Below are 27104 nucleotides of genomic sequence, written 5' to 3' on the forward strand. Positions count from 1 at the left end.
TAGTGAACATTTTGAACCCAGATGTACGACACAGAATTTGATAACATTAGGTCATCATATTGAATAAGTTGTCGTTAGTCTTGAGCGCAAGTGCTCGCTACTTGAGTTTGCATCGGGTACTCAGGTATGCACCAAGTATTGCGGGTGCTCAAGTGACATGCTCCAGTCACTGACCCGCATGTTTCACGGTTGTTAGACACCCAAAAAAAAACATGCGAGGATTGCTCGTATATGGCAGGCAATCCCAGCGTGTTTTTTTTGGCAGTATAACAGTCGAGAAACATGCGGGGTGGGGACTCGAGCATGTCACTCGAGGAGTCGCGATACTCGGTGCATACCCGAGCACCCGATGCAATCTCAAGTAGCGAGCACTTGCTCTCAACACTAGTCGCCATATCGTCATCATTTTTTCTTTTTCCTTTATTTTTGAAAAAATCCCGACCCCAACACAACTCTAACCATAACCCTAATCCCAAACCTAACCCCAACACAACCCTAATCCTAACCCTAACACAACCCTATCCTGAAGGATCCATTCACTATAATAAGGCAGCAGAGTTACTCTGGACTCCGTCTGGCCTCTGTTTAGCGGTGTCCTTTTTTTCAGAGGTTCACAAAACTGTGGCCGAAGGCAATTATATGCACGCCTAATAAAAAGGCGGACACCGTGGGATCACGGGCCAGACGTAATTTCAGGGATTTACACGGAAACCCCAGTGTAAGTGCTCAGCACAAAGCGCAGGATAAATGGGAGCCGAGCCTTACTGCGATCTTTGGCAGGCAGAATGAACAAATCAGCAGCAGGTGAAAAATTGGTTTTATTTATTTTTTACGCTGATCCTCGTGCGGTATAAGTGATTATGCGACTTTATTCTTCGGGTTGGTGCGATTACAGCGATACCAGAATCATATCGGGTTTTTATGATTGACAGCTGTCACACACTAAAAGACCCCTTTCTTTTGTTGCAAAGACTAGTTTTTGCATCGCCATATTTTGAGAGCTATAATTTTTCCATATTTCGGCCAACAGAGTCATGTAAGGGCTTGTGTTTTGCGGGACAAGTTGGCATTTTTCTTGGTACCATTTTCGGGCACGTGACATTTTTTGATCGCTTTCTATTCCGATTTTTGGGAGGCAAAATAAACATAAACCAACAATTCAGGAATTGTTTTTTTGGGGTTTTTTTTTATGCCGTTCCGCGTGTAGTAAAATTGATAAGGCAGGTTTATTCTTCGGGTCAGTACGTTTACAGCTATACTAGATTTATATTTTTTTATGTTTTGCCGCTTTTACACAATAAAAACAATTTTATAGAAAAAAGAATGGTTTTTGCATCGCTTTATTCTGAGAGCTATAACTTTTTTCTTTTTCAGCTGATGGAGCTGTATGGCAGCTTGTTTTTTGCAGGACAAGATGACGTTTTCAGCTGTACCATTTTTATTTACATTCGTCTTTTTGATTACTTTTTATTCCACTTTTTGTTCGATGCTATGATTATAAAGCATCGTTTTTTGCTTCGTTATCTTTATTTTTTTTTTACGGTGTTCACTAAAGGGGTTAACTAGTGGACACTTTTATAGGTAAGGTCGTTCCGGACGCGGCGATGCCAAATATGTGTACTTTTATTGTTTTGTTGGTATTTTTTTTTCAGAATAATATTTATTTATGGGTACAATTTATATATATATGTTGTGCTCAAAAGTTAAAAGTTTACATACTCCAGCAGAATTTTTTCCTTTCTTGGCCTTGTTTCAGAGAATATGAATGATAACAAAAAAAACTTTTTCTCCACTCATGGTTATTGGTTGGGTGAAGCCATTTATTGTCAGACTGCTGTGTTTTCTCTCTTTAAATCTTAATGACAAGCACAAACATCCAAATGACCCTGATCAAAAGTTCACATACCCCAGTTCTTAATACCGTGTATTGCCCCCTCTAATATCAATGACAGCTTGAAGTCTTTTGTGGTAGTTGTGGATGAGGTTCTTTATTTTCTCAGATGGTAAAGCTGCCCATTCTTCTTGGCAACAAGCCTCCAGTTCCTGTAAATTCCTGGGTGGTCTAGCATGAACTGCGCGCTTGAGATCTCCCCAGAGTGGCTCAATGATATTGAGGTCAGGAGAATGAGATGGCCACTCCAAAACCTTCACTTTGGTCTGCTGTAGGCAATGACAGGTCGACTTGGCCTTGTGTTTTGGATCACTATCATGTTGGAATGTCCAAGTACGTCCCATGCGCACAGCTTCCTGGCTGATGAGTGCAAATTTGCCTCCAGTAGTTGCTGATAATGTGCTGCATTCATCTTTTCTTCAACTTTTACCGAGTTTCCTGTGCCTTTGTAGCTCACACATCCCCAAAACATCAGTGATCCTCCACCTCGGTGCTTTACTGTAGGAATGGTGTTCCTATCATCATAGGCCTTGTTGACCTCTCTCCTAATGTAACGTTTATGGTTGTGGCCAAAAAGTTCAATTTTGGTCTCATCACTCCAAATTACCTTGTTCCAGAAGTTTTGAGGCTTGCCTCTGTGCTGTTTGGCATATTGTAGGCGAGATACTTTGTGGCATTTGCACAGTAATGGCTTTCTTCTGGCGACTCGACCATGCAGCCCATTTTTCTTCAAGTGCCTCCTTATTTGGCATCTTGAAACAGTCACACCGCTAGTTTTCAGAGAGTCCTGAATTTCAGCTTTTGTTATTTGTGGGTTTTTCTTTGCATCCCGAACAATTTTCCTGGCAGTTGTGGCCGAAATCTTTGTTGATCTACCTGACCATGGTTTGGTTTTTACAGAGCCCCTGATGTTCCATTTGCTAATCACAGTTTGAACGCTGCTGACTGGCATTATCAATTCCTTGGATTTTTTTTGTATCCCTTTCCTGTTTTATACATTTCAACTAACCTTTTCCCGTAGATCCGTTGACAATTCTTTTGCTTTCCCCATGACTCACAATCCAGAAACGTCAGTGGCTGGATGAAAGATGCAAGAGTCTGTCTGGATCCCAGAACCTCACTCAGCTTTTATGCACACATACTGATTACAAGCAAACAGGTCACAGGTGAGGATGTTACCTTTATTAGCCATTCAAACCCATTTGTGTCAAATATTGTGCATGTTATCAGGCCAAAATCACCAGGGTATGTGAACTTTTGATCAGGGTCATTTAGATGTTTTTGGTTGTCATTAAGATTTAAAATGAGAAAACACAGTAGTTTGACAATAAATGGCTTCACCTAACCATGAGTGGAGAAGAAGTTTTTTTGTTATCATTCTCTGAAACAAGGCCAAGAAAGGAAAAATTCTGCCGGGGTATGTAAACTTTTGAGCACAGCTGTATAGATATAATTTATTTTTATTTTTTTGTATTATTTTTTTTAAAATATTTTTACAATTTTTTTTTTACTTTTTGTTTCACTTTTTTACTTAGTCCCACTATAGGACTTTTACTTTCTGCAGTCTGATTGCAGTTATAATGTATAGTGGTGCAGGATCACTGCTATACATTATAACCTGTCAGCCCTGCAGACACAAGTTACTTTTATCATGCACTGCGCATGATCAAAGTAACTTGCTGGTGACCCGGATGTTATCATGACCATGTCAGGTCACCATGGCAACGATCGGGGCCCCGCGCTGATGTCACGGGGCCTCCGATCCAAGAGCAGAGAGGCTGTTATCCCTCTGTTGCCCCTCTGCTCGCTCATCGCAGCATTTAGGGGGTTAAAGTATGGGCACTACTCTTGGCACTGAGTGCCAGGTGTCAGCTGTCAGTATCAGCTGGCACCCGGAGGGCGATCGTGTCCGCACAGCCTGTGTGCGGGCGTGATCACCATGTCGTAATAGTTCATACCTGGTCCATAAGTACCAGGGCACAGGGACGTACTATTACTGACTATGTCAGAAAGGGGTTAAAGAGGACATATAAAGTAAAAAATGTAAATTTAATTTAAATTAAAAGTGGCCCTTTTTTGCTGTTATTTTATTTCCACTGCCCCCCTGACTAATCAGTTTTTTGTGGTTTTTTTGTTTTTTTACATTCATAAGGTTCTAGAGATATGGGCCTTTTTACTTAGTGTTAATTTTTATACTCTTCACTTAAGGGACATGGCTTACAGGGTAATAATGTAGCGTACCCTGAAACACATATTTTTGCTAAAGACTGTAACAATTAATACTAATTAAAATGGACCCTATATCTGGAACCATTTGGTGAATTAAAATAAAAAGATGGCATACTCAGGGGAGTAGTTGGAATAAAATAACAGCAAAACTGGCCACTTTTGACCTAGTGACACATTCTCTTTAAAAGAAATGTGTCACCAGTTTTTTTTCACTAAACAGAGAGCAGCATAATGTAGGGCAAGAGATCCTGATGCCAGTGATGTATCACTTATTGGACTGCTTGCTGTAGTTGTGATAAAAAACATAATTTTACTAGCAGAAAATTATCAGAGAACTATTAATCCTGCTGCCATGTACTCCTCCATATTCATCAGCTCTGTTTAACCCCGCCCCTGTTTTATTGTCCTCTTTCTGGCTATGCACAGTGTACACAGAAATCGGCCAATCTACAACCGATTAATGGTGATTTTATCAAAACTACAACAAGCAGCCTAGTAAGTGATATATCACTGCAATCAGGGCATCATGCTCCTCTCAGATGGGTAGCAAAAATCTGGTGACAGAGTCCTTATAATCAGATAATTTTTATTGAAAACAAAAAAGCAATTTAGCTTTCTTACATACTTTCCAGATTATACTTTAGCAAAATCACACTAAAGAATTACAATGAATACCTTATCAGTTATACAATATGTTTTTACCTATTCTTATTATAACCTCATACCCCCACATTCCCCACCACACACTAGAGAGAGATAAAACCATCATGACCCCTTTTCCAAGGGCGACAATAGTGTTTATTTTTAGATACGTACAATCCATTTAAAGTAAACGGGTCACAGAGTATCAGGCTGCGAACATCTACATCTCAGGAATGTTTGGTTTAATTTAACTTTAGTATATAGAACCTAGGGCTTATAGCAATCAAATCACTATACCGAAGGACTAATAGCTGAAACATCATATCTATCAACAAGACTGAAGGGAAATTCTAGAGCATCCAACCATGGTCCCCAAATGTTTTCAAAATTCCTATTTGCATTTCTATTTCTATACACTCCTTTTTCAACCAAATAATGTTAATTTTATTAATTCCCCCAAAGTTGGTGGTTGGGCATCTAACCAATGAGGCGCAATAAGTTTGCGTGCCTGATATAAAATACGTGACATTCATATAGCTATCAGAGATTCAAAGTCAACTAAATGCCCCTGAATCCCTAATACACATGTCTTGTTGTCCACCTAGAGTCACTCTTCAAATATCCTTTCTATTAGGGACAGAGCATCTTTCCATGGGCCTATATGATTACACTCCCAGAACACATGACTCCTCCATTCCTCACCTGAGGTATTCTGCACTCGAGAGAACCCCAGTTTTATGAAGGAAACTCTGTGTTCTATAAACCCTATGAATGAGATAGATCTGTGATTCGCGCGGGGACAACCTGGGAATGGACGTCAACAACTCCCTCCATTGTTCTTCAAAATTCAGGCCCATCCACATCCCACTCAGATTTAACTGATATACAGTATAGTATAAATGAAACCATGTGTGTTTCACAGAGGTTATTGTATCTAGGATAAAATGATTCTGTATGTCCATCCTTGTCATACTTGATTGGGTCCGATATGCGTGCCTTAGTTGTAGGTACTGGTAAAAGAGATGATGAGACAGCTTGATTTCAGGCTGGAGTTTGTAGAAGTTTTCAAACACCCCATCTTCGAGCAGATGATCTGTCACCTGCACTCCCTCTCTCATCCCAACCCCCAAAGTGAACTAATTTTAATAACTTCAACAACTGGGGATTATGCCAAATCGGAGAAAATTTAGTGCAACCAGCAATTCCCAATAGCTTTGTCACGTATGACAGATTCCCTTTAAAGAGAACCTGTCAACACGACTTTTCATGTTGAAGTAAAGGCATGGCTATAATGGCGCAGTTATACTGATTAAATAGATACCTATAGTGAAGAAATCCGCATCTTGGCTGTTCTTTAATTAGCATTTGAAGTTTGGATGTAATAAGTTTTCGGTGCATAGGGGCGGGGCTATTAGTAGGGTCTTCGGTTCCTACCCTAGCCCCTTTGCCTGCCTCTGGTGTCTTTATCTTCCTCTGTTTAAAGTTTGCGCTGGTGCTGTCCGCACTTGCGCGGATTGATTTCTCAGCAGTCTTCAGTAAAACGGTGCTGGTGGCAGCGCATGCGCAGATTTAGATCTCTGCTCAGTAACGAGCTGAGACCTCTTTCTGCGCATGGACCGCCACCAGCGGCATTTTACTGAAGACTGCCGGGAGACCAATCTGTGCAGGCGTCGCCCGTTTCGAGGACGGCGCTGGCACAAACTTTAAAACAGGAGGCAGATACATTGATCAGAGGCAGGCGGAGGTGCCAGGGCAGGAGCCGAAGACCCTACCCACAGTCCCGCCACTATGCACCAAAAGCTTTTTACACCCAAACTTCAAATGCTGATTAAAGAACAACCAGGATGCGGATTTCTTCACTAAAGGTATAAATTTAATCTTTATAGCTGCGCCATTATGGCCATGTGTTTACCCTAACATGCAAAATCGTGCTGACAGGTTCTATTTAAGGGGTTAATGGACTTCAAGCAAAGTTTCACTTACACTTTTTAAACTGCGGTGTCTTCGTCATGGCTGAGAGCGCCAGAGCTCAAGACGACTTTCGATGCTTAACATATTTAGGTACAATAGAGAGGAGCTGTATTCCAGGGATAAAAGTGGTGGATATTTTTACTCGTGGTTTTCAGGGGACATAGGACATCAACATAATTTTTTATTATGTTAGTAAAAAGTTGCTTTTCACACTTCATACCAGGTATATGGTCAAAATGTCAAATTAGCACTTCAAGACACAAGGAAGCATGAACCTATGAGGAATACTTTATTATCTCTCTCTCTAGCCATTGGCAAAATTGCATTTTTGTATATTACACAAAGGAAATGAATGAGATTGCATTTGCTAAACAAAGCCGACTCGACTTGCGCTCACGATTATGAGTCACATTGTCCTATTTACTGCACCCAGTACAGGCAGAATACGCACTTTACAGCTACTGTCACCTCTTTGGTAATAACATGGTACCTTGCAAGTCTCTTAATTTCCATTACTTTAAATCACACCACGTACTGCAAAATTAAGGATGGTGACTCAAATCCTGTACTGAAAACAGCTTTATTTTTATACCAACAAAGATAATTAGTGCAGTACTCGCATTTACTTATAAAAAAAAAAAAAGTTACATTTATGAAAAACACAGCCCAATAAAATGCAGGAAAGAGAAGCAATTCAATATAAAATGTAAGGCTATGAGAACAGACCAGAAGATTGAGTAAAAAATTGTACATAGTGCAGTTGTGTCATGTCTAGAAGGCCGTAGTCCATCATGAGGAAGAAAGTGAAATATTGTCTGTGTGAGTCAGATGAGCCATCATTCAGAGATTTAAAGAGATTGGAAAATTTAAAGCTATGGATTTAAAGATTTAAAGATATGGAAAAACACCTATCCATATGCCCTATTATGCTGTATGTGTTTCTTAAAGGGGAAGGAGGGGGCTATGATCAGGATCCCCTCTGTTAGCTAGAATTCAAAGTGTTTTATATAAAAGCTACTCCATTTATCCACATTTCTTGTAGTATCTGAATGGCCACCCAACTTAATGACCACCATGTAATTCTACCTCTTTTCTTACAGTGGCCAATGCAGGGAAAAGGCTTAGCTGCCTACAGCTTCCCTTGGGAAAATCATGTGTTCACCCACTGATAATGAGAAACCCTTTAAGAATATACATCATACTGTACCATCTACTGATCTGTACATAAGTTCAAAGTTTAAAAAAAAAACATAACTAATAAAAGACCTATTATGGCTGAAGTGCCCCATTCTTGGTACTTATTGTTTTTCAATAGACCTCATAAAAAAATTATTTGGCTGCAAATGTCACCGTAGAGATTGCAGGTAGTGTCATCCTCTGTGAAATGGGCCCATAGGTTTGTGTCCAGTAAATTGCTGTGGAGTCCGCACATCCAATCCACACATTTGTCATTGATTGGTTTGATTTAAAATGTGGTTAAAAGCCGCAAAAGAGAATACAAGCATGAAGCTGTTTTGGGTGGCAGCCTCTTTTGATATATTATTTCATGATCATTATGACGCGTATATCATTGTCATATTTTACAGATTTCAGTGTAGCTTCATTACATTCCAATATTTCACAAAAATAAGCTTGTAACGCTGCCAAAAAAAATCTTCAATTTTTTTTTAAAAGGGAAAAATCCTAAGTAAAGAAGAAAGTTTACACATCAAACAGCTCACACATCAAATAGTAAGCGCACCAGGGTGAGGCACTGCGGTCATATCACAGGCACCTATAATGTAATCAGCCCAACAGGAGTTAATATTGGAAGGAATCTCTCACACATCTTTCAGCTCCACTATTTTCCGTCTTATTTGCTTGATGTCTTTTTGGAATTTTCTACTTTCTAGTTTCACTTTTGACTCTTGGATTTGCTGAAGAGAATTCAGAGATTCCTGTATTGCCTGAAAACCTGAAAATGAAACAAACATTGGTGTAGGGAACAGAAAAAGTGGAAAAAAAAACTACACACACCTAAATTAGAATTATTCTTTAATGGGATTGTCTGGTGTATTATAAACAGGACCTTTCACTGGATTTTTAAAATAAAGGAGTCGCTGCATAAATTGCCGCTGATCCTGGAACAGTTTTTCTTTTTTTTCTGTCCCCATCTATTCCAAAATTATGCCCTTCCAATAATAATAGGGCACATTTTCCATTTATGTAACTGGTCGCATGCCACGCAACTTCCGTATGAGTGCGGCATCAGAGGGGAAGAAAGTAAACCACCACAGAGAAGTTGTTTGGTGTACATACTGTAAAGGAGTTTTCCCCTTCTGCATTCTGTGCGCCATCAGCATGTCTGTGTGAAGAATAAGGGTTATGTGCGCACGATGAGTATTTTGTGCAGAAATTTCTGCAGCGTTTCTGCACCTCCTGGCAGCCAAAACACTACTGAAATTCCACGCCTTTTTGTGTGTTTTTGCCAATGCCTTCAATAGGAAAAACGCAGGCAAATACGCACAAAGAATTGACATGCTGCAGATTTAAACGCACAGGAAATCCTGTCAGGAAAATTCCTGATCATGTGCACAGATCTTCAAAATTCTCATAGAAAATGCTGGGATAAGGATTCCAATGCATTTTTGGCGCCAATTCCGCATGGAAAAACACATCAAAAACGCACTGTCTGCATAGGGCCTATTAGAAACAACTCTCACCTTTCGCACTTCCAGCACTGCCTCTCCGCCATTACTCTGGAGATTATTTACCTGCTGCAGTGTCATGTTTCAGGGGCTCTGCTGATGTAGACTGCACAAGCTGCTGCGCTCAGTGATTGGCTGCAGCCAGTAAACAATAACCATAGCAGCAACAGGAACCCAGTACTGGGAATGGTGAGTACCGGCTGTTTCTATCCTTTTTAACACAGGCATGCCGATGAAAGAGAATGATGAAAGGGGAAAACCATTTTAAGTCTGAAAAGTTTTGAAATATAAGAGTATGTTCAAACAAATCCAGAAGCAGATCTGCTACATAATCCACATCAAAAACTGTTTCTTTGTACTTGAAATGGAAATCCACTTTGCTGTGTATATAGGAATTTTTTTTCTCTATAAAGTTTTGAAGACTTCACTGCAAAATAAATGTCCCTATTTAGATGCAGATTTCGCGTGCAATCCGCTTCAAACTTGATTGTGTTGAAAAGGATGAAAAAAAAAAAAAACATTGAAAAAAGGTTCAACAATCGTGGCAGATCTGAAAAACATAAAAAAAAATACGTGGGTTTCTGATGAGGATTTTTCTTGAAGATCATGTTGGATTTTTCCTCTTCATCAAAACACTTGGCGCGGTTATTGGTGTGACTTTTATACTGTGTTTGTGTATGGGCATTTTTTTTCTGATTCAGTTGTTTCTTGTTTCAGTAGTCACATTTGAAGTATTTTTTCAAACAGAAAGCCTCTTTCCACATGAAAAAAACGCTTGAAAAAAGCAGCCTCTGGCCACTATGTTAAGCTAAAATGATTTGTCTTTTATTTTATATACTAGTATGTTCATTTCGACCTTACTACGCATTCACTAGAGTAGGAAAGCCCTTGGCACATGCTCAATGTATCCATAGGTCCCCATGCACCAATGTATGCCAAAAGTGTGGCATTCGCTGCCCTGGTTTCTTGCTTTTCATTTGTACATAGTATATTCATTAGAGGAATCTGTATGAGATCTCTGACATAAACCTGTACCAGAAGCAGAATTGTTATATGAACATTTATATTTGGTACCCCTGAAATACAAACCCTTATTTCAGCTCCAGATGATTAATAACTTCACATTATACTAAAGAAGTCTCTAATGATGTACTTTATAAAGCCCCGATGGTATCAGTGCACTGTTCGTGGAAGCCCTATTCACAGCTCCAGGCTGGTCTTAGCGCAAGCCACTCCGTTTACCAGATCCTAGGGGTTGCCCTTGTCTTTTACCCTTTAGCCTCTGTACAGGGATCTGGACTTACAGTTGTGCTCAAAAGTTTACATACCCCAGCAGAATTTTTCCTGTCTTGGCCTTGGATGAAAGATGCAAGAGTCTGTCTGGATCCCAGAAACTCACTCAGCTTTTATGTACACACACACTGATTACAAGCAAACTGGTCACAGGTGAGGATGTTACTTTTGGTAGCCATTCAAACACATTTGTGTGAAATTCTGTGCATGTTATCAGGCCAAAAACACCAGGGTATGTGAACTTTTTATCAGGGTCATTGGATGTTTTTGGTTGTCATTAAGATTTAAAAAGAGAAAGCACAGTAGTTTGACAATAAATGGCTTCACCCAACCAATAACCATGAGTGGAGAAAAACGTTTTTTTGTTATCATTCATATTCTCTAAAAAAAAAGGCCAAGAAAGGAAAAATTATGCCGGGGTATGTAAACCTTTGAGCACAACTGTACATAGGGACCCCTTGGCCAGGGCCATGGAGTCAACTGTAGACAGGTAAGGAAAGCTGCCAGCAAGAAGGGTCATCAAGCTGGGTTAATACCAAGAGGTCATATCAGGGACAAAATCAGAAAGCAAGGGGTTGTTCAAATTACAAGCCGAGGTAAGAAAACGGGATAAACAAAATAGCACAACCAACGCAATGGATCAGAGTGACTGGGTCTTAGCTGAACTAAATTACTGGCAGCCAGAGACTGTCTGCTGGGGTTTATACAGAAAAGAGCCGTTGGCTCCCAGCAGAGAGCTAATCACATACCAGCTCACTGCAGCAAAACACAGATGGACAGGAAGAAGACAACTTGCCTCAGCGATCTTAAAGCTAAATTGTCACACACTGTTTACGTCCATCAGTAGCCGCAGTATTAGGCCACGGCCCCACTATCAGTTTTTGGTCAGTATTCGGTCAGTATTTTTTCTCAGGAGTGGGAGCCAAAACCAGGTGAGGAACAATCAGAGAAAAGGTATAATAGAAAGAAGTCACCAATTCTGCATTTATCACCCACTCCTGGTTTTGGCTCCCACCCCTGAGAAAAAATACTGCCCGGATACTGACCAAATACTGATAGTGGGGCCATGGCCTTAGTGTGGCACCGTATAGCGACCAGGCGAAAGTTGAAGGAGTATGTTCAGACATGGATATGACAGATGGCTTCAGCTGACACTCTAATGTGTATGAGGGCAACGGCCAACTAATTGTCAGGGCAGATATTGATCCGGCATGTCCGATTTCAGACTGCCGATTGCTATGTTCTATAATAATAATCTTTATTTTTATATAGCGCCAACATATTCCGCAGCGCTTTACATACAATATCATCGCTATCCCCATTGGGGCTCACAATCTAAATTCTACCGACAATGAGCCACCGGCAGATATCTAATGTGTATGGCTGGCTTTATTTGCTTGTTGGGCTGGGACCTGTGTACATTGGACAACTGCAGGATTAACGTGACATAATGGGATTTTTTTTGTAGTCATAAACTCTGATTTATGTATAAACAGGCTACACAATATGTAATAGCAGAGTGCATGGTAGGATAATTTATGCAATAATTATATATTCTTGATATTTCCCCTTTCTGTGAGAATCTTTTATAGTCGTCGTTCTAATTGGCTGGCTTTATATTAATATCTTTGGAATAAGAACATTTTCTTCGTTTTTTACCAAATCATGTAATCATAGAGCTCCGGCCTCAGTTTCTCGGTGGCACTTCCGCTCCACTTACAGCACTTATTAGAGAGAACACATCTCACCACCTCCCACACACTCATTGAAATGCATGTTAGATATTCCCATAAACTTGAGTGGATTTTTTTTAATTAAAAGCTAATGAGTGTACGATATTGTGGTAGGTCTTAGTGAGCTGAAAGCTGTTATACCAGGGGAATGACAATGACTTGCCTGCTCTGTATTCACTTTTCATGTTCTCAATCTCATCCCACATTTGGCTTTCCAGTTTTGTGATTCTGGTGGCCATCTTGTCCTCTGCGTGCCTCAGCTTGCTGAACTTCGCTTCTAGTCTTTGTGCCTGCTCGGTGTTGTCTACTTTCACAGTGAGGTGATGTACATTGTCCTGGAGCCTCTTTTCTGTAGTGTCCTAAGAAAGCACAACTCCATTATACATTATACATTGGTGTCTTTCTTAAAAATGGAGAACAGTGATATCAGCTACGAAACAGAGATATGGCTGTATGGGGTGCAGAGGTAGCAGGCACATCAGCGATTGGCACCAGACTTTGCATTGGAGTCCAGGCCTTTAATTCCTGTCTCTGCTGAATCAGATCTATGTTAAAACTAATGCAGTGACCTCATTTTCTGGATATGCCTTCATTTATTATTTTCAGCATTTTGGAACCTCTGACCGATACATTATATCAGCAGCTGCGTTAACCAATGGCAGTGATAATGTGCTGTGAATGACAATAATGCACTTACTGAAATATTCACATTATAAATTATGCAGTTTTAATTCACTAATATACATCAATGTTCAAAACGGCGTATTACAACTTATTTATCAGGATGGTTCAATGACAAGAACTAGCAGTGCAGCTATGGAAACTCTGTAACTTTTTTAATGTGTTTTTTTTATTATGTTGAACTGGTTATTCTCAATATTTAAAATGATCAAACGAGAGGTAATTAATGTGGGTCCCCCACCAATTCCATCCTCAGGATTGACTGGAGTCCAAAAGAGAAAAAAGGCCAGTTTCACCATCCATACTAGGCACAATGTACAACACCTCCTGTAAGTTTCCAGGCTGGTAACCAGCGTTAAGACTTGTTTTCACGACACACCTCACAGATGCTCGATCAGATTTAGATCTGGGGATTTTGGAGCTCAGTCACCACCATAAACTCATGTTTCCCAATCCATTCTTGAATAAATAGGGACCATTAGGTAATCTTGCTGCCATGAGGGGTGGATTTAATCTGCAACAATGTTTAGGTGGGTGGCATGCAACAAAGTAACATTCTCAGAAATTCCAAGATCATTGTTGAAAGCCTCACACTGGCTACGCCACTCTTTTTACCATGCACTATAGTGCCATCTCTTCCCCGGTAAGAAACGTACACTTCATACATGAGACATTGCCTGTTTGTCCTTCTGCTTCATGGTCCAGTATTGATTTTGCACATGCTTATTGTAAATGCTTTTGGGAGTTGACAGGGGTCTGCATAAGCACTCTCGGTGGTCTGCAACTATGCAATCCTATTACTAGCAATGTGTAATGCATCTGGAGTGGCATTCATAGCGCTTAAGGGAAGATGGTGTGGAGGCCAGAGTTCATAAGAGAGGACCATGTGGAGGCAATATATTATAGGAGAGGACAGTGTGGGTCCATTTAACTTAAGAGGGACAGTGTGGGGTCATATTTTGTGTAGGGAGCACAGTGAGAGGCAATTATTCAGGGGCACAGCAGCATGGGAAGATATTTTTATTGAAGGACATTATAATGACACTGCTATTTTAAGGGTACCATGTTGGTATGTCCAGCAGAAGACTGGAGAAGAGGTAAGTTTGCCGAAGGGAACTGGGAATGTGAAAAGTTGGAGATGAAAGGGATGAGAAGGACTCGAATCAGAGAAAACGTCACCTATAATGTTTATTTATGATACTGCCTATGTCTCCTCAGTATTTTGGTTCCTGTATGCTCCCAGTATCAACAACTCCCAGTATCTCCTTACCGTTGTCAAAGATATACTGGGAATGGTAGTTTCATGTGATACAAATGTACATGGTGGGGGCTAATTTGACATTGCAATTGATCGCTGTATTACAAGAGTTGTCCCCATTTTAAAAATTCCGGTCCTCAAGTGCAGTTTCTTATAAAAAAATTTAAAAAAGCCACTTTACTCACCATCCCTGGGTCAAGCACTGTGTCTCCAGTGCCAGCATATGGAATTTGCAGCAGCGCTGATCTCATGTCTACAGCCAATCAGTGAGCTCAGCGGCTATGAGCAAGGAATTCAGTCTATATATACAGAGCAGCTGAGCTCAGTGATTGGCTGCTGCACTGCTGACTGGTGATGTATTCATGTAGTGTTGTTCGTTCGTGTGCTGATGTTGGTTCAGGTGATGTATATGTAGTTCACAGCTGTGAAGGGAGCCTGGCGTGATTTTATTGTAGCCCAACCCAATGCACTGGGGTACAATATCACTCTGTCTCTGCTACTCACAGCTCTGACAAGAGATCTGAGCGGCAGTTACAGCAGGTATGGGCACCAGGGCAGTGGCGGCGAGAACACGTCGGTAGCCTCTCATTGTACAACTAATGCCAGGTTACTGACATGTTCTTACTGCTCGAAGAAATCACCACTGCAGGCTTGCTCTAATACAGTGGTGAGAGCATTACTGCGATGGTGAGTTCTTCCAGCATTGGAAACAGGTCAGTAACCTGGCATTAATAGTATAATACCAGGCTGCCGATGTGTTCTCACCATTGGCCCATACCTGTTGTCACCGCTGGTGCTTGAAACTCCTGTCACCAGGGCTGCCATAAGGGAATAACTGCCCTTACTGGCATATGGGGCCCAGTGAGCAGAGGGTGCCCGGTCGGGCCCCCATTCTTCTGCTCACCGGGCTCCAGCGGCAGAATTCTGCCATTTCAGTTACTGTGAACCTGCGTCCTCCAATCACAGCCCGGCAGCTGAAGTCAGCGCGCACATCACTGGCGTATGACGTCACTGTCATGCGCCAGCGACCGTGCTTTGAGTGATGGGAGCGCCGGATGCCACTAGAGCGCTGCAAGGTACGGAGAAACTTTTTTTTTTACTCTTTTTTTTTGTAAAGCCACACTATGGGGGCAGGATGGAAACATGGGTGCAGAATGGAGAGACATGGGGACAGGATGGAGATACATGGGAGCAGGATGGAGAGACATGGGGGGCAGGATGGAGACATTGAGTGCAGGTTGGAGACATTGGATGCAGAATGGAGACAAATGGGGGCAGGATGGAAACAAATGGAGCAGAATGGAAACATGGGGGCAGGATGAAGACATGGGGCAGAATGGAGACAAATTGAGACATGGGGGCAGGATGGAGACAATGGGGGCAGGATTGAGACATTGGGGGCAGGATGGAGACATTGTGGGCTGGATGGAGACACTGTGGGCAGGATGGAGACACTGTGGGCAGGTGTCACGGGTGTGTCAGAGGTGACAGACAGTCGCCCTGCATTTGGTTGCAGGAGATCTCTACGTTTGGCATTACAGATATCTTCTTAGAGGCTGGCTGTCTCTAGAATCCAGCGGCTACCTCCCTCTGGCTAATTAGCTACCTGGCCTGGGTGTATAAATACCTGGTGTGCCTGAGAGGGAGGTGCCGGCGATATTCATTACTACTTGTGAGGCTTTAGCAAGAGCAGTACTTCGTCCTCTCTGGAGCTTGAGGCCATGTGCGCATTTGTCTAGAGTCGTCTAAAGCTAAGGAATTCCCCCCTGTTTGCCTACCCTTGTTGTCTATAGAGTTTAGTGGAGATCGACTAGTGCTCATCTCCTCCCTTCCCTAGCCTTAGCCATACGCCAGGGAAAGTCAGGGCGATTGGTGAAGAGCCAATATAGGGGCGGTAGTTGAGACAGGGTGAGACTAGAACAAAGTACGAGGTCTCCACTCCCCCCTTTCCCTAGTGTCTGGGCTTCCTTTCCCTCTTCCCTCTGTGTTACACTAAGTCTTTCCCACGCCTTGCGTGACAGCTGGATGGAGACATTGGGGGCAGGATGTATTTTATTTTTGAGGATACTGTTTTCAGTGAGGGGGGTCATGTTACTGTGCAGGGCGGCACTGTCGCTTTTTTTTCTTCATCTGGTGTAGTGTAGAAGTTGGGGAAATATTGAGGATGTGCTCTGGAAGTGGTGCTCTAGATAACTATTATTTTATGCAGAGACTAGTTCTGGCTGGAAGAAGTGATGGTCTGTGCTGGATGAACAAGAAAATCGAAGATGAAGGATTTCAACTAGAGATGTCACCGGTGAGTCAGTGTGTTATCTGTACACTGACACTAAAACACTGTATACCAGGGGTCTCAAACTCGGCTGGATATATGGGCCGCACACGGAAAAAAATGTAATTTGGGGGGCCGCATTCTTTGCAGGACAAAGTGACATTTTTAGTGATACCATTTTTTTTCTATACACCTTTTGAACATTTTTGCTGTTTTATTTTTTATAGCTTGGGTCGTTATGGATGTGGCGATAATAAAACATGCACTTTTTTTGTTTACTTTAGTTTAGATATAAAGCAGCATTTTTAGTGGCAAAATATTTTTTCATGCTTTATTTTGAAGTTTTTCTGCCAAAATCTTGTAGTAATGTGCCCCATCCTGGTCTGCATCTTGTAATGTCCCCCATCTTTGTCCCCATTTTGTCGTAATGTCACATACCGGTCCCCATCTTGGAGGACTGTCCCCAGCCTGGTCCCCATCTTGGAGGACTGTCCCCAGCCTGGTCCCCATCTTGGAGGACTGTCCCTTGTGCCGTTCTACACATGCAAGAGAAAAAAAAAGATTCTTCTCACCTGTCCTCCGTTCCCTCGGCGTCCTTTCTGCACCTGTGGCCCTCAGGCACCATAGACCCCGATCGCGGCCCAGTCCAGGAGCTGCCAGCAGCTCCGCTTCAGTTCAGTGTATTGCCGCACAGAGACCAGCTCTCTGCACAGCAATACCAGTGCCAGCCGCCGGCCTATCAGAGGCCAGCAGCTGACATCGGCGCGTGTCAGTGACGTCATACGCTGCTGCACTGGGATGCAGATGTCAGCTGCTGGCCTCTGATAGGCCGGCGGCTGGCACTGGTATTGCTGTGCAGAGAGCCGGTCTCTGCGCTGCGATACACTGAACTGAAGCACAGCTGCCAGCAGCTCCTGGACCGGGCCACGATCGGGGTCTATGGTGCCTGCAGGCAGCATGAAGCAGCCTGAAGGGCCGCATGCGGCCCGTGGGCCGCGTGTTTGAGACCTCTGCTGTATACTATGTACAGAGCTCCTGTGTATAATGGCACTTATGGTAATATTAGTATTGTGTTTTTTTATTAATGATCAGTATTGTAGTATTCGGTCACTATGTGGTGGTAATGTGATCTGGTCGCGGTGTGGTGGTATTTGTCCCTTGTATGTGGTATAATTCGGTCACTATGTGGTGGTAATATGTGGTCTGGTCATGGTGTGGCGATATTTGTCCCTTGTTTGTTGTATTATTTGGTCACTATGTGGTGGTAATATGTGGTCTGGTCATGGTGTGGCGGTATTCCTTGTATGTGGTATTATTAGTCACTTTAAAAAATGTATGTGACACATTCCCTTAAATAAGAATACATAAAAATATACCTAAAAGAGTATTGGGTATTATAAGAAATTTTTAATAGGTTAGAGTAGAGTAGGGCCCGGCCATAAGAGTCTACCTTGTCCTGGTGGCTGCTGAAAAAATCTTTTGGCCAAAACAAAAGCTGCTGCCTATGTATGTGATAAGGTGTTCAATGGGAACTGTTAATGTGAGGACGTGGTGCGGAAAGTGGAGTTTTTCCAAGAGTGGGCGGTGGGACTGTGGAAGGTTCGAGGGATGGAGGCGGAGCTGGTTGGAGGTGGAGATGGGGTGGAGCCTGGGCGGAGTCTCAAGGGGGCTCGAAAATTTTGCCAGTATGGAGCCCCCGAAATTGCTGGTGGCAGCCCGGCCTGTCACCACTATAAGTAGCGGTGAGAGAGGGCTGTTTGAGCTCAGCACATAGTGCTGGGCTACAATAAAATTGCGCCAGTGTTATGCACACGCCCGGGCTAAGCGGCGTGTGCATGGGATTGATAGCGATTCCACTGGACCGTGCCGGAGAGTGTATGCCTGGAGGGGCGTGACTAAGTATCCACCCGATCCGACCAGGGTCGCACGACGGCATACGACGCCAGTGCACCAAGGAGGAACCGAGCAGAGGGACCAGGTGCTACTCCAGGACAGACCCCGGACACGGCTGTTGACCCACACAGGGAATACAGGAACAGGCTGGTAGGCTGGCACGACTGGTATGCAGGCAGGCGGGTATGCAGGCAGGGGGGTAAAGGCAAGCACAGCTAGAGTGCAGACAGGAGGCACTAGCAGGTAGGAACACAGGCGGGACAGAACCCAGTACACACCGGGACTCAGGAACAATACAGGCAGGATAGGGCCCAGTACACACTGGGACTCAGGAACAATACAGGCAGGATAGGGCCCAGTACACACTGGGACTCAGGAACATTACAGGCAGAGGGGTACAGGCAGGGCAGGACAGGACTGCCGGAGCAGCGGGCAGAAGCAGGGCAGGACAGGACTGCCGGAGCAGCGGGCAGAAGCAGGGCAGGACAGGACTCTGTTCACACGGAACAGACAGGAAGGGAAAGACAGAGCCAGACACCCACAGGGTACTTGCAGTGAAGTAGCGAGTGGACCACAAACTCACAAACGGAAGTACAGAGACAACTGGCAGGAGTTAGGTACGAGTTCAGACTCTGCAGGAAAAGGAAGGGAATGGACATAGACAAAACAGGTAAAGGATAGGAGAGAGTTCAGACTGGAACTGAGTGTACGGAGGAGACCGACACTGCAGCGGGATACAGGAGCGGGTCTAGGTAATCGGCCCCTAGAAGGCGGGAGGAACAGGCTAGGAGCGTGTTCAGACAGGACAGACAAGAGAACACAGAAAAGACTAAGTTCAGACACGGGAACTAATACCGCAAAGCAGGAGACATACAGGACACAGTTCAGACACGGGAGCTGACACCGCAAGGCAGGAGAAATACAGGACTTAGTTCAGACACGGGAACTAATACCGTAAAGCAGGAGACATACAGGACTTAGTTCAGACACGGGAACTAATACCGTAAAGCAGGAGACAAACAGGACACAGTTCAGACACGGGAGCTGACACCGCAAGGCAGGAGAAATACAGGACACAGTTCAGACAGGCCTGGAAATACAGCCTCCAGGAAAGGCGGACAGGGAAACAGGAACGGGACCTGGCAACTTCAGAGTGCAAGCACACACTGAAAGAAACACATGCTCAGGCCGGGATAGAAGGGAGCTGCTGAGCTATATACCAAGTGACAGACAGCAATAGGCTGAGGACGCACAAGGGGTGTGACCCACAGCAGGTACAAAAGGCAGGAAGTGATCGGGCGCCGCCCTTAAGCAGCAGAAACAGACACAAACAGACAGCATGGAGGGAAGCCAGAGAGACACTCTGGACAGGAGATCAAGTGCGCCCTCTTGCACAGTGGGAGATGGACCACCATGCAAGGACGCCGCCAGGTATGTTACAGCCAGGATCTCTCCACAGCTGTCATCATCATCTGTCACACAGTGATTGACAGATATCCCTACCTGAATGCCCATAAAGGGAAGACAGTCAATCACTGGACTCTTATCCCTATATTTCAATGAATAAAATGTTTTACTGAAACTGTTACCACAAAAATGTCTATCAATCTGATCAGCTCCTCTGCTCTATAACATCCAACCTGCATAATGTATAAAAAAGGACAAATATAAGCTGCATAGGAAAAAAACGTGAGTGATATGTGGTATACAACTCACCATTCTTTCTCTCAGAACATTAATGAGTTGTTGTATGTGCTGGGTCTGCTCATCAGCTGTTCTTTCTAGCTGGGATTCAGCCCACTTGCGTTGATTTTGGATTTGTCCTTGAATCTCCTCTAGTAAACCACCAAGCCTGAGAACAAATATTTTTTAGAATGGCTTATTATAAAAACTCCTTCGAAGTTTGAGGCTGCGAAATTCACTGAGCTGGTTAAAAATATAATATGACTTAAAGGGGTTCACATCTTAGGATAACACCTATTTAATTAGCATGGTCACTTGACAATAGGCTGCTCACTAAGGCCCCAATTCATCAAAGATTTTGTGACTTTTGGCATTTTCAAGTTTGTTTTGCCCAGCTCTGTCAAAATGGGTCAGGACTAATGCATTGCAAGATGTGTCAGACCTTACGCCAGAAATCTTACTCCGGTTCTTCACTGGAGTAAGATTTGTGGTGAGACATATGGAAGCACATGCCAATTGTCAGACGCTCCTGATTCATAAAGAGATGTGTGCCTCTTCATGAATCAGGAGTGTCTAACTTCACCACGTCCCTTCATCAAGACCGGTATGAAAATCACCGGTCTTGATGAATCAAGGCTTCAATGTTCATCTGCTACAACTCCGCAGCAAGCAGCTGTATTCTGTGGGAACACCTGGCAATTAGTGTTTGATTTTCCTGCAGCGCCACCACAGAGGAAATGAGGCATTACACAATTCTTATTCAAAACAATGGCCAATTTGAGTAATGCAGGACAAGACTGGTCCTCCAGAGAAAGGGTTGCTCTTTGTAACCACTTCGCTCTAGCCAAGATATAAGGATACTGAACCAAGGATGCTATTGACTCAGAATTCCCTAATAAAGTATATGAGAATTGGTTTTCTAAGCAGGACAACATCCTTAAAGGGGCTGTCCACTTAAACAACGAATAGGAAAAGTGATAACCTGTTGATAGGTGGGCGTCCAACTGCTGGGACCCTCATCGATTAGAAAAATGAGGAACTTTCATCCACAATGGAATGAAACATTCACTCTATAGAATTGATATTAACATCACTTTTATTAATCTCTCAAAATAAGAAAAAATTAAAATATCAAAAATATGTTGAAATCAGAGTATGTACAGCTAACCAAGGTAAGTATGCCTGACCAAGAAAAATCATAGAGAAGCAAAGGAAATAGGGATGACCCTAATATCGGTGGAGGTTGGCACCCTAAAAACGCAAATGGAAGCCCTAATAGGCCCTATCAAGTTTTACAAGTCAATAAACAAGTAGTTGATGTCAAAGAAAAAATAGCAATCATCATAATTTATATTGATTAATTTCACGAATTGAAATAAAGCATACCTTCGCTTTAAAAAACATTAAGAACAGTCTACAATATGACCCAGTATAATCCACTCCATTATCTAATTAGATATACAGTACAGACCAAAAGTTTGGACACACCGTCTCATTTAAAAAATTTTCTGTATTTTCATGACTATGAAAATTGTACATTCACACTGAAGGCATCAAAACTATCAATTAACACATGTGGAATTATATACTTAACAAAAAAGTGTGAAACAACTGAAAATATGTCTTATATTCTAGGTTCTTCAAAGTAGCCACCTTTTGCTTTGATGACTGCTTTGCACACTCTTGGCATTCCCTTGATGAGCTTCAAGAGGTAGTCACCGGAAATGGTCTTCCAACAATCTTGAAGGAGTTCCCAGAGATGCTTAGCACTTGTTGGCCCTTTTGCCTTTACTCTGCGGTCCAGCTCACCCCAAACCATCTCGATTGGGATCAGGTCTGGTGACTGTGGAGGCCAGGTCATCTGGCGTAGCACCCAATCACTCTCTTTCTTGGTCAAATAGCCCTTACACAGCCTGGAAGTGTATTTGGGGTCATTGTCCTGTTGAAAAATAAATGATGGTCCAACTAAACGAAAACCGGATGGAATAGCATGCCGCTGCAAGTGGTAGCCATGCTGGTTCAGTATGCCTTCAAGTTTGAATAAATCCCCAACAGTGTCACCAGCAAAGCACCCCCACACCATCACACCTCCTCCTCCATGCTTCACGGTGGGAACCAGGCATGTAGAGTCCATCCGTTCACCTTTTCTGCGTCGCACAAAGACACAGTGGTTGGAACCAAAGATCTCAAATTTGGACTCATCAGACCAAAGCACAGATTTCCACTGGTCTAATGTCCATTCCTTGTGTTCTTTAGCCCAAACAAGTCTCTTCTGCTTGTTGCCTGTCCTTAGCAGTGGTTTCTAGCAGCTATTTTACCATGAAGGCCTGCTGCACAAAGTCTCCTCTTAACAGTTGTTGTAGAGATGTGTCTGCTCCTAGAAATCTGTGTGGCATTGACCTGGTCTCAATCTGAGCTGCTGTTAACTTGCGATTTCTGAGGCTGGTGACTCGGATAAACTTATCCTCAGAAGCAGAGGTGACTCTTGGTCTTCCTTTCCTGGGGCGGTCCTCATGTGAGCCAGTTTCTTTGTAGCGCTTGATGGTTTTTGCAACTGCACTTGGGGACACATTCAAAGTTTGCCCAATTTTTCGCACTGACTGACCTTCATTTCTTAAAGTAATGATGGCCAGTCGTTTTTCTTTACTTAGCTGCTTTTTTCTTGCCATAATACAAATTCTAACAGTCTATTCAGTAGGACTATCAGCTGTGTATCCACCTGACGTCTGCACAACATAACTGATGGTCCCAACCCCATTTATAAGGCAAGAAATCCCTCTTATTAAACCTGAGAGGGCACACCTGTAAAGTGAAAACCATTTCCGGTGACTACCTCTTGAAGCTCATCAAGAGAATGCCAAGAGTGTGCAAAACAGTCATCAAAGCAAAAGGTGGCTACTTTGAAGAACCTAGAATATAAGACATATTTTCAGTTGTTTCACACTTTTTTGTTAAGTATATAATTCCACATGTGTTAATTCATAGTTTTGATGCCTTCAGTGTGAATGTACAATTTTCATAGTCATGAAAATACAGAAAAATCTTTAAATGAGACGGTGTGTCCAAACTTTTGGTCTGTACTGTATGTTATGATCAGTCTGCAAAATGGATGACTCAGTATAACCACTCCTATAGTCTTAATCAACCGTCAGGCATATACTAGTACAATGATATATGATAATATCCACAGGGATCTATACAAAAGAGTCTCATAAATAATTCCAAACCAAATTAGATCTAATATACAGATCTAATATATATAGCATGTCATATTAGATGTAGGGTCCGCAAAGTAAATACAGGTCAGTTAGTGATTTCAGCCATGTACAGTGCGTACGGAAAGTACTCAGACCCCTTTAAATTTTTTACTCTTTGTTTCATTGCAGCCATTTGTTAAGTTCTAAAAAAAGTTCATTTTTTTTCTCATTAAAGTACACTCTGCACCCCATCTTGACTGAAAAAAAAACAAATGTAGAAATTTTTGCAAATGTATTAAAGAGATAAACTTAAATATCACATGGTCATAAGTATTCAGACTCTTTGCTCAGACACTCATATTTAAGTCACATACTGTCCATTTCCTTGTGATCCTCCTTGAGATGGTTCTACTCCTTCATTGGAGTCCAGCTGTGTTTAATTAAAGTGATAGGACTTGATTTGGAAAGGCACACACCTGTCTATATGTGACCTCACAGCTCACAGTGCATGTCAGGTCAAATGAGAATCATGTGCTCAAAGAAACTGCCTAAGGAGCTCAGAGACAGAATTGTGGCAAGGCACAGATCTGGCCAAGGTTACAAAAGAATTTCTGCATTACTCAAGGTTCCTAAGAGCACAGTGGGCTCCATAATCCTTAAATGGAAGAAGTTTGGGATCACCAGAAGTCTTCCTAGACCTGGCCGTCCAACCAAATTGAGCAATCGTGGGAGAAGAGCCTTGGTGAGAGAGGTAAAGAAGAACCCCAAGATCACTGTGGCGCTGAGCTCCAGAGATGCAGTAGGGAGATGGGAGAAAGTTCCAAAAAGTCAACTATCACTGCAGCCCTCCACCAATCGGGCCTTTATGGCAGAGTAGCCCAACGGAAGCCTCTCCTCAGTGCAAGATATATGAAAGCCCACATAGAGTTTGCTCAAAAACACATGAAGGACTCCCAGACTATGAGAAATTAGATTCTCTGGTCTGATGAGACGAAGATAGAACTTTTTGGGGATAATTCTAAGCGGTATGTGAGGAGAAAACCAGGCACTGCTCATCACCTGCCCAATACAATTCCAACAGTGAAACATGGTGGTGGCAGCATCATGCTATGGGGCTGTTTTTCAGCTGCAAGGACAGGACGACTGGTTGCAATTGATGGAAACATGAATGCAGCCACATACAGAGATATCCTGGATGAAAACCTCTTCCAGAGTGCTCTGGACCTCAGACCTGGCCGAAGGTTCACCTTCCAACAAGACAATGACCCTAAGCACAAAGCTAAAATAACAAAGGAGTGGCTTCAGAACAACTCTGTGACCATTCTTGACTGGCCCAGCCAGAACCCTGACCTAAACCCAATTGAGCATCTCTGGAGAGACCTGTAAATGGCTGTCCACCAACGTTCACCATCCAACCTGACGGAACTGGAGAGGATCTGCAAGGAAGAATGGTAGAGGATCCCCAAATCCAGGTGTGAAAAACTTATTGCATCATTCCCAAGAAGACTCATGGCTGTACTAGCTCAAAAGGGTGCTTCTACTCAATACTGAGCAAAGGGTCTGAATACTTATGACCATGTGATATTTTAGTTTTTCTTTTTTAATAAATTTGCAAAAAAATCTACATTTCTGGGGGGGGGGTTCAGTCAAGATGGGGTGCAGAGTGTACTTTAATGAGAAAAAAATGAACTTTTTAGAATTTACCAAATGGCTGCAATGAAACAAAGAGTGAAAAATTTAAAGGGGTCTGAATACTTTCCGTACCCACTGTATGTTTAACTCTGAAACGCGGCGGCGTTTCAGTGAAAAAAATACTTTGATAACTGCCAGGGACTGAGCCGTACAGGAGACTAGTTAGATTCTCCCACCCCACTGCCCTGGAGTGACAGGTCTTTCCCTACAAGCGCACGCAGGGAGAGACCTGTCAGTCACTGGCAGCAGGTGGGGAGAAGCCACCAGAGACCTGCCTGTCTGACTAGACAGCCGTGAAGCTCTGTCTCCAGGGCTACTAAACTATGTTTTTCTCTGAAACACTGCAGCATTTAAGAGTTAAACATACGGCTGAAATCATATAGCCAGTGTCTGATGTATGCAGCCCGTGGATTAGGCAGCATGTATCAGCTGTCCCTTTAATAGCAATAAGTGATCAAGATGCTCTAAAAGCTGGAAAGTTCTCCTTTTGTATCCTGCATTGATTGAGTATCTAAATGTTGTGCCAGGCTGCTCATTACACTGAAGCATTTACGTCTGCACAGAGCTGCATTAATGTAATTAAAATACATACTTGAAATCTAGGAGCTGGATCTCATGGCGTTGTTCCCCCTGGGCACTCTTCACTTTGTTGCTCTGTTCAGAAATAGAAGTTTCCATTCTTCTTATTAGCTGCATCACCTAATAAAAATGTGTCAGAGAGCAGTCTGTCAGTGCATTAAATATGGACCATTGACTTGAATCACTCACAAGAAGAAAAAACTTTCTGCAGCTTCAGTCAGCATGTGCTTCAACATGTCAGATACTCTAAGAACGGGGTGCACAACCTACGGCCCGGGGACCATATGCGGCCTGCGATGCCCTTCTGTGTGGCCCTCAACCATCTGGAGAACGAAAATAGTGGGCACCACAAAAAATATATGATAAATAGAGAATAGGGGTGCTACAGCTAAGTGTGCAAAAGAGAAGCAGTCAACTAGGATGGATCGGAAGTATGGATATGAATGGCCAGATGCGGCGGTGAAGAGAATAAATTAATAAATAGATAAGTAGATAGACAGGTGTGTAAAAAATAATAAATAAAGGAAAAAGGATCAAAAGTGCAGGAAAAAATAAATGTGATGTGAAAAAAGACAAGTAATTAGGTAAATCCACTTGTATAAAAGAAAATGAGGGTAGAAAGATATGTAAATATAACAATATATTTGTATGGGCAGCACGGTGGCTCAGTGGTTAGCACTGTTGCTTTGCAGCGCTGCAGTCCTGGGTTCAAATCCCACCGAAGACAACAGCTGCAAGGAGTTTGTATGTTCTCCCCGTGTTTGTGTGGGTTTCCTCTGGGTTCTCCAGTTTCCTCCCACACCCCAAAGACATACTGATAGAGAATGTAGATTGTGAGCCCCAATGGGGACAATGTCTGTGGAATTAATGGCACTATATAAGCTAGTAAAATAAATAAAAAAGTATATAATTCCTTTTCGGACTATTATGTCTTTTCCCCTCTTGTTGTCACCTTGTTTATGTGTTTTTAATTTTTGTTTTGTTTTGTCTAGCACTTATGTTTTCAATAAAGCCATTTTTACCATCTTTCATGCTTGGGTGTGCACCGTCATTCTGTGCAGCTTTCCCTTCTATTTGACTGTCCCTCAACCATCTTCTCGCAGACATGATAGTGTTTGGTCACATGTATTTTCCATGGCATGGAGAAGACCAGTGGTGCATAGAACCATAGGGATAGGTATTTATGAATGCTGTGTTGCGTGGTCATTTCTGGGACAGCCATATTTTGACAGAATGGATGAGTCCTGACCCCTTTAGCACAGAAACGAGTAGATGAAGTGAAGACATGGTCGTACAGACTGCTCCTTTATTCATTGTAGTCTGTGGGAAAAGGCAAACACTTGACTGTTTCAGCTTCTGGCTTATACTACCATAGAGAGAGCTAAAAGCATGGTCTCCTTCATTCT

General features: G+C 42.7%; 1 protein-coding gene across 2 annotated transcripts in view; it reads right to left on the minus strand.

Moving 5' to 3' along the window:
- Positions 1-7297: 7297 nt before the first annotated feature.
- Positions 7298-27104, minus strand: part of FAM81B (family with sequence similarity 81 member B) — a 107785-nt gene continuing 87978 nt past the window's right edge. For both annotated transcript variants that reach the window (XM_073678344.1, XM_073678352.1), the window contains exons 6-9: positions 25712-25818; positions 20264-20399; positions 12610-12805; positions 7298-8687 (exon numbers count right to left, since the gene is read on the minus strand). In XM_073678344.1, coding sequence (XP_073534445.1) covers positions 8554-8687; positions 12610-12805; positions 20264-20399; positions 25712-25818 — 573 coding nt within the window. In that variant the 3' untranslated portion in view covers positions 7298-8553. The remainder of the gene's footprint in view (positions 8688-12609; positions 12806-20263; positions 20400-25711; positions 25819-27104) is intronic.

Source organism: Phyllobates terribilis, unplaced genomic scaffold (assembly GCF_046119375.1).
Source record: "Phyllobates terribilis strain yellow unplaced genomic scaffold, ASM4611937v1 Scaffold_1__5_contigs__length_1240528914, whole genome shotgun sequence".
NCBI classification, from domain to species: domain Eukaryota; kingdom Metazoa; phylum Chordata; class Amphibia; order Anura; family Dendrobatidae; genus Phyllobates; species Phyllobates terribilis.